The 9,133-nt window shown below is 33.5% G+C and overlaps 1 protein-coding gene across 2 annotated transcripts; it reads left to right on the top strand.

Annotated features, from left to right (window-relative positions):
- The first annotated feature begins 1,596 nt into the window (after positions 1-1,596).
- On the top strand, positions 1,597-7,599 carry LOC142619556 (beta-fructofuranosidase, soluble isoenzyme I-like). Of its 2 annotated transcripts, XM_075792694.1 has the most exons (7): positions 1,597-2,144; positions 2,400-2,408; positions 4,056-4,912; positions 5,547-5,708; positions 5,931-6,154; positions 6,607-6,694; positions 7,171-7,599. In XM_075792694.1, the coding sequence occupies exons 1-7, from the start codon at positions 1,727-1,729 to the stop codon at positions 7,396-7,398; spliced, it is 1,986 nt and encodes a 661-aa protein (XP_075648809.1). In that variant the 5' UTR covers positions 1,597-1,726; the 3' UTR covers positions 7,399-7,599. The 2 variants fall into 2 exon arrangements, with proteins under 2 accessions (XP_075648809.1, XP_075648810.1); XM_075792695.1 differs by lacking the exons at positions 1,597-2,144; positions 2,400-2,408 and adding an exon at positions 2,488-3,681.
- Positions 7,600-9,133: the final 1,534 nt, after the last annotated feature.

Raw genomic sequence — 9,133 nt, 5'->3', positions numbered from 1 at the left:
TAATTGAAGCTATAAAAAAAATCACTTTATATGAAATAAGAGATAAGACCTCACAGTAGCACCTCAGTAGTTAAAATGAGTAGACCTAATAGTCTAGTACAGTAGTACCTCAGTTGTTAAGGTTTGTTTTTTTTTTTGGAGGGGACCTCAGTTGTTAAGGCGAGTGGACCTATATCACCATGCATGATAATAATTGCTATTGGACCAAGTGTTTTGTTTTTTTTTTAAAGAAAGTTTTAACGTATGACGCCTGATGGTGTTTTTTATTATCAAACCAAGATATTGATCAGTTTTTGGTATAGACGAAAATTAAACTGTAGATATTTCATTCAACCATTAAAGATTTTACCAGTTGAGCTAACTGGAAACTCACAAATGATTTCAGAAGAACATAATTATTTTTATATATTTATTTACTATCATATTAAAACTCTCTAAAAAATTTGCCCTCTATCTATCAACCATAAAATGAATGGATTAGAATTCACCAAATTATCGACAATTTAAATAGATAGCAAATTGGTGATAACTAACTAATTGAAATTTTCCCAACTATTTAGCAAATTAAAAAAAAAAAAAAAAGTTCTTTTTTTTAGTTGTTAACATAGTAAAATTCAAACCACTTTCATTTCAAAATAAATTGATAGGATTTTTAAGAACTCTATGATGCAGGTAGTGTAAGAACTCTAAAAAATAAAGGTCCGTTCTTCTCATATTTTGTTAATTAGTTCTTTTTACTAGGAGGGTAATAAAGAATGTATTCGTCAAATAAAAATAAGTAATTTCTATAAGGCTTTATGAGGAAGCTCAGGTTCTACCTGGTTGATTAAGCTCGATCCAAATTTGTTGGTCGCACTGTTTAAAGGTTTAGATTAATCAACAAGATCTAGATAAGCTGAGACAAATAACAGGTCAAGACAAAAAAGGTTTGATTACAAAACGATTATTTGGATCCCACTTATATGTTTCAATGTACGAAATAAGCCCTTAACTTTCTTCCCCCCCCCCCCCCCCCCCCACATGATTTAGCGCTCTCTCTCTCTCTCTCTCTCTCTGTCTCTCTCATATTGGATCTAATAAGTATTTAGACTATTGCATTATTTAAAATTTGTTAAAAGTTAACAGATGTTCTAAAATATTGATTTAAGAGTTATTTTTAAAAATATTTTTTGAAAAAATGATAAAGCAATTAATTATTTTAACAATTTTTTATATTTTTTATAAAAGTTGTATTAAAACTTTCTTAAAATAGTTTATAAACAATTATCCTAAAAATATCAGTTAATATAAACTTTAAAATTTTAAATGATACGGAAAACTATTTGATAAACTCATAAAAAAAAAATCGTTTTTATAGTTTTTTAAATATATTTCGGCGGGCTTAAGTCTATTTCCTCTCTCTCAATAGCGCTTTTAACTTTAATCCATAAACAATTAGCAAAGCGCATACAAAAATATACTATTCAACAACAAACATTAGAATTTTCCTCCAACCTTAAATAAAAATTAAAGAAAGAAAAAAAAAACAGAATTACTCATTTACACCATCCACAATTCCCTATATATAGTCCTTCCCTAGCAAGATCTAGCAAGCAAATGAGCTTTTTAGTTTTTACACACCAACCCACATATCTTTCTCTCTCTCATCTCTCTCATACCCTCTCTATTTAAGCACCCCCATTTCGTTTTCTTATCACACTCTATCTAGTCCCTCAACTAGCTCAACATGGAGACCAATCCTTCCCATACAACCACCTCTCATTATGAACATTCCTCTTATTACTCTCCCTTACCGGACCACTCCTCTCAACCAAGTCCCCGGAGACCCTTAAAGGGTTTTGCTGTGATCTTTGCCTCCATGATTTTCCTCATGTCATTAGTGACATTAATCATTACCCAAAGCCCTGAACCAGCAAGCTTAGAAAAACCCGAAAAAGACCAACCATTGTCGACAAAACCTACGTCGTTTTACAACATTTCGACGAGCCCGGTGGTGCTGCCCAGAGGGGTAGCACAAGGAGTATCAGCCAAATCAAACCCGTCTCTTTCCGGCCATCATGGAGTTTCTTACAATTGGACAAATGCTATGTTTTCTTGGCAAAGAACTGCCTACCACTTTCAACCTCAAAAAAACTGGATGAATGGTAGGTACACACACACAATATATATATTTTCAAATTGATAAAAAGTGCATATATTCACGTTGATTTTCAATGCTTTCTTTTTCTATTAATATTGGTAGGTAAGATTTAGCTTTATGCATGATTAACTATATGACTTACTTCCAAGTCCAACCTTTATTATCATTATGATACTAACCCTTCAATGTTTTTTTTTTCCTTCCTATTGTCATTTTCTTTTGCTGTTTGTTCGGGGATTTCTCGTTGGTCCTGCTTCAGATCCTGATGGTAAGCCTTTACAGACCCTTTTTTTTGTTATCATCAAAGTCATTATTTTATCATCTGCAAAGTCCATATTAATCAAAACACATCTAGTTCTTTGAAGCTAGCTTATCTCTCTTATATTATTATTGTACTTATTATGAAGTTAGTTGGAAATACACGTGAATGTGTCGTGGCACCTTCTGATCCAATAAAAGTTGATCCTATTAGCTTGAATGGTAGGTTGATCTAGACCGTCCAATTGATTGATTCCCTTTATAGGGTAATGACTTTCCCGTGAAATTCAAAAAAAGTACACCAATCGTTCGGCTGGGATTACCTGATCAGTTGAAAAAAAAAAAAGGGCACGTATGAAATTTTGCCACCAATGCCATAAATTTATAGTTGTATCTGAGCCTTTTTTTTTTGGATAGAAAGTTTGGTAACCTCTCTGGCCCATAATAAACAAAAATGAAATGAGTGAAAAGTTATAATTATTAAAAAACAATTTTGCTAGAAATGGAGAGTACTTTTAGGCATGTGGACAAATAAGGAGAGCATGTCTTGCCCTGCCAAGACTAGCTGGCCAATTTCCTGGCACGAGGGTCTATCTGTGCCCTTGTCTATTTGGCAAATCATGGATGTTGGGATGGACTCACTGATTTTGTGGCTATGGATGGTTGAATATTGATATGAATGTGGGGTCTCTTTTAGTTTGATTGGTCCAGTAATTTCAAAAACATGTCTTATCATACTTAGCTAGCATTTTGAAATTAAAACATTGTCATGTATTCCACGCTCATTAAATTACTGTTTAGATCAGGACCAAAAATCCATACAATTGGAATGCATTAAATCATACTAATTTAATTGGATTGGATTGTTTGAATGAGTGTTATGTGGGCGTATACCGAATTCCTTATCGGGTATTTACTAGGTGATTATTGAGTTTATAACTAATTATAAGGAGTTTATACAATTTAACTAATCATTCTGGGATGTAAGCGGGAATGTGACTTACCTTTCCTCAAGTTTATACAATTTAGATGAGATTCTATAACTATTTTTCCTAAGTAAGCATAAACATATTAAATTTTATTAGCTTCAAAACTCTATTGATATAGAATATTAGGTCAAACTCTATGTAAAGTTGAAAAATCTAATACTCTATGTCTACTCTGACTTCTTGGTAAGGGTTGGTTGGTACACAGTCCGGTCTTTTAAAGCATTATTAAAATGACAAGGATGATAGCTCTAGTCTGGCACGGTGGTTTATTCATTTCTTGCATAGGATTCCAAGGTAATCATATGACTCATATCACATTACAAAATACTATTAGGATCTATCATATAAAGGATCCAATTTAGTAGACATATAATAAATTAATCATGAACTAATTATTAATTAATATTGATTTATTAAATGAGATCCATTAGATAGTAAAATTCTGATTTTTCTAGTAGTAGGGACAAAATAATTGGTCGGTCTAAATTAATGGATCTGTCAATTTTGTTTATTTATTTTTAAAAAGCACCAACAGAACTTCAAATGCAGTGTTTACATTTTTTTTTTTTTTTACTTTGAACTCAAACAATGCCACTAGGATACTATTTTTTTTTTCGTGTTAAAAATGTTTTTAACTCTAAAAGGTGAATAATGTTGTGTGCTTGCAGGTCCATTGTATCACATGGGATGGTATCATCTATTTTACCAATACAATCCAGATTCAGCAGTGTGGGGCAACATCACATGGGGTCATGCCGTATCAAGGGACCTGATCCATTGGCTCTATCTCCCATTCGCAATGGTCCCTGATCAATGGTATGATATCAATGGTGTGTGGACCGGGTCCGCTACGATACTGCCAGATGGCAAAATCGTAATGCTCTACACTGGTGACACTGTTGATGCTGTGCAGGTGCAAAATCTTGCCTACCCTGCCAACCTATCTGATCCCCTTCTCTTGGATTGGGTCAAATACCCGGATAACCCGGTCTTGATCCCCCCAATTGGAATTGCAATAGATGAGTATCGGGACCCGACCACTGCATGGCTTGGACCCGATGGAATGTGGCGGGTCACAATCGGGTCTAAGGTCAATGGAGCGGGTGTTTCACTTGTATACAAAACCACAAACTTTACCACATATGAGTTATTGGAAAATTACTTGCATGAGGTCCCGGGTACGGGTATGTGGGAATGTGTGGACTTTTACCCGGTTGCAATTAATGGGTCAACGGGTTTGGATACTTCAGTAAATGGCCCAGGAATCAAACATCTATTGAAGGCAAGCTTGGATGATACAAAGGTTGATGTTTATGCACTTGGGACCTATTTTGTAAATAATGATACATGGGTACCCGATAACCCGGCTGAGGATGTGGGTCTCGGGTTGAAATATGACTATGGGAGATACTATGCATCAAAAACATTTTATGACCCGAAATTCGAGAGGCGGGTCCTGTGGGGTTGGATTAATGAAACTGATACTGAATATGAAGACTTGGCAAAGGGATGGGCATCTCTTCAGGTAATATTAATAAATCCTATTTCAATTGAGAACTTTTCATGGTTTATTTTATTTAATTAGTTTAATTGAGATACTAATTAAAAGAAACATTAATATAATAAGAGTTCTCAATATTATATTATATAAAATAAGAGTTCAAATACGGTACAGCAACTATAAAAAACCACGTTTATTGATTGAGAAATTAGTCCAAATAGGTGATCTGGAATTCTAGACCATTTGGTACAAGAAAATGTTCTCGTCAAGTTGAGAGAAAACGTCACGTAATGTATGTCCATTTTTCTTTAAGATATATTATATTATATTAAGGTAATCATCTTTTGTTTTTGTTTTAAAAAATCAATAAAGGTCATCTTCTTCTACAAGAATATATATGCACATGCTACATGTATATAAATTAAAAATGCGAGGAAAGTCAAAAGCAATATTAGAATTGATCTCTTTCAAGTCTTGGTCATAAAATGTTTACTACCAATTTTACTATAAAAAATAAAATTTTAAATTACATTTTTTGTTTTGTGTTTAAAAGTAGACATATCAGTTTAGTAAGAAGGATTTTAAGTTTTATACAATTATTACTAGAAATGAAAGGCAAAGTAATTTGATGTACACAACTTATTTCTGAATTCTACAGACCATTCCAAGGACTGTGTTGTTTGACAATAAGACCGGAACCAATATACTTCAATGGCCTGTAGAAGAGGTGGAGAGCTTGAGACTGAATAGCACAGACTTTGAAGGTGTGGTAGTTAAACCTGGATCAGTAGTGGAGCTGAACATTGGCACAGCAACACAGGTTAATTAATCAGTCTTGCTTTTACGTGAACTTGTTACACATAATTTTAGTTATATGGTAATAAAAATATTTCCCTGAATCGCGGAAAAAAATATATGTGGCCAACCTAATTAGTCTGTTGAAAATTCATGGCCGACTCAAAAAATTTTGGACTAGACTTGTTTATTGTTGTTGTTAATAACTTTTTGCTCACTAGCGTATTTCTTCTGAACATGTTGACAGTTAGACATATTCGCCGATTTTGAAATAGAATCATTAGGATTGGAGGAGACTAATGAAGCCAATGGAGGTTGTCGTGGTGGTGCCGTTGACAGAAGCAGTTTGGGACCATTTGGCCTTTTGGTTATTGCTGATGAAACACTTTCTGAACTAACCCCTATTTATTTCCGTCCTACCAATACAAGTGATGGTGGTCTGCAGACTTATTTCTGTGCTGATGAAAGAAGGTATGCTTGTTTTCTTTGATGACTTTCTCCCCTAATAGCTTGATATCCATTTCCAAGAAAATATTTTATTTACTGAGATTTGAAAGTGATAAAATTTGCATTTGGATTAGCTTCTTGACAGTAGCTTATTAAGCTTATTCCCTTAGTACAAATTTTTAGAAGTCTTTTTTTTTTTAAGGTAAAACTGTACATTTAATTACTTTCAACAAATTAGTAAAAGCTAATTCAAACGCACAGTTGATTATTTCAAATAGAAAATTATAAAAAAAGAAGTAAATGATGACATGTGTTATCTAGTATGGATCATTAACAAAACTTTGTTCATATTTTTTAGCATTAGGTATATGGTTAGTAATTTCCTTCTTAAATCTGCAGCTTGTGTTATAATCAAATGTTAAGGATACAGCTTGTGAGAAAGAAATGTAACATGAGATTTTGGTTAATTAATGCAGGTCATCAAAGGCAAATGATGTTTTCAACCAAGTTTATGGAAGCCAAGTTCCGGTGCTTGATGATGAAAAGTTTTCTATGAGACTACTGGTGAGTGAGAATCTTTCTCATCTTAAAGCTGAAAGATTCACTTTTGAATTGGTTACCAAGAAAAGACAGAAAAAAAGAGTATCATTAGGAACTAAAAATTTGGGTTCTATAAGTAAAATATGTTTCATAGATGCATTTGCAACCAAGGTCCAGATAGAATGTCATCAAGAACACTTTATAGAATGTTTAAAGAGAGCAAAACTGAATCCAGATTTCACAATATAATGATATACATCAGAAAGTATTTGTAGGGAACCTAGACTACCCTATTATGATCCTAGTAGGACTAAGTAACTTGTCCTGCAAAACAGAGATGACTTGACCTGCAAGTACAAGCTTACAAGTCTTGTGCTTACAACACATTTGGGCTCAAGGCCCCTAATTCATGTAACACAGAAAACTAAGAATGTTATGATGAAATTACAGAACACAAACCTAATACTTTGTTTTACTTTGGGTTCTTGACGCTAAATCAGGTTGACCATTCAATTGTGGAAAGCTTTGCTCAAGGAGGGAGGACAGTGATCACATCAAGGGTTTATCCAACAGAAGCAATTTATGGGGCAGCAAGATTATTTTTGTTCAATAATGCAACTGGGGTGAATGTTAAGGCCACACTCAAGATATGGCAGCTGAATTCTGCTTTTATTCACCCTTTTCCCTTGGACCAGATAGATACAGTGAAACCATTGCAACCCTTTTGAACCTATAGTATTAAGTTCTTTCATTGCCCCATTTTGGTGGCCAAAAATGTGAAATCTTGCAATACAGCAATCAGATGAGTATTAGTTTATGTTATTTCATTTATTGGTTGGTTTGCGAGTTTTGTACTTTGTAGCCTACAAAGACATGTTTTGGAATTGATCCAAATAATGATTTTGAAATATTAAGAGTTTTGCTATTTAGTTGTCTCTCTGCAAGATTGTTCACTATGGCTTCCGTTTCCTTAAAAGAAATGAAAAAGAAGGAGCCAACCTAAAAGATGTACAAAAATTATTGGGAAATTCTAAAGTTATTCCCAATTATATTAAAAGAAGCTTACAAATTAATTTGATAATAAATGTGATTGTTGTTATCTAAAAAATATATAAATAAATTTCTTAATTACTTTTTTGTCTTGTTTTTAAAAATTGACATATAAGTTTATAAGGTTTATGTAGTAAAAATTTGTAATATCTCTAGCATTACCCAAAATTAACTTCTCTGATTTTTCCTGGGTCAAGCTGAGTATTATGTCTCAAAACACAACAAACATTGTTATTGGAACACCACAGAAGTTGGCATTCCTACTCTAGCATGTATGCAAAGAACATCAACTAAGCTCATTCCAAATGTCATTTTAAGTTGCGCTTATGTAACAGCCCTGTTAACTGGTGTGCCAAGCACAGAAGCAAATAAACTTATTTCCTTTTCTAGTTTGTGAAAATACTTCTTCTGTAAGCTGCATTTCAATCATAAAAACATGGTATCATAGTAAGATATGAGAGAAAAATGGTCTTTGTGACCCCTGTGAGCATGTTGAAAAGGAAGACAGTAAACCAGTGATACATTATAGGGAATGCTACATATGCATATTCCAGGCTACTATTACTTGCCTATTGTACAACTTTGAAGATCACATGAGAAAAATTCCGAGGAAACATTGAACACTCCAATATGGGATTGTCCTTGCAGCATCCCAATCAAAGTCACAGAAGAAAAAGTTCGTGAATATCTAGTGAAATAACAGAGCTGAAATTGAAATTATCAAACTTCTTGCTTAACCAAGATTTAGGATTTGTCATCTAATGGACAAATTCTTGCCAATGAGCTTTAGCTCAAGGCAATTTCTCTCCTCACAAGAGTTGGTGGAGGATGAGGTTGTGGGTTCAAAACCCACTGGTTGTGTGTGTGAGTATAACCATTTCATGAAAGAATTATTTACAACCTCATTTCTAAGTTCTAACTTCATCACCATGAGTTGTATTACCTGTGTCCTTTACTCCTTTTCAAGTTTTTCAGCTATTTGGGCAGTAGTTATGAAGTCCGCTAACTCATTTATTAGAGCATCTTGACCTCAGACATACATAATGAACAAACTGATTAATGCTGTTACCAAGTAAGAATGAAGTTCTTCTATAAGAGAGAGAGAGAGAGAGAGAGAGAGAGAGAGAGAGAGAAAGAGAGCATATATCCAATTTTTCACTCCAAACAATGTCAACTATTAGCCATTAAAACTTCTATAGCAAATATCGGACTAATAGCCTCAACATAAACAGTAATTAAATTGCCTTCTAGTCTTGTAAGATTTATCATAGCAAATTGATATAATTAAATTGTGCAATTATCATTTGTTCTGACCACAATGATCAGATTACGGAAATTCACAAAGATTGACAAAAATTATCAACACGGTCCATTAGACAAATCAGCTAACACAAAAATACAGTTACTATTTAG

The sequence above is a fragment of the Castanea sativa genome, chromosome 12, assembly GCF_040712315.1.
Source record: "Castanea sativa cultivar Marrone di Chiusa Pesio chromosome 12, ASM4071231v1".
NCBI lineage: Eukaryota > Viridiplantae > Streptophyta > Magnoliopsida > Fagales > Fagaceae > Castanea > Castanea sativa.
The sequence above is the reverse complement of the archived record's forward strand: the minus strand, read 5'-3'. Positions and strand labels throughout refer to the sequence as shown.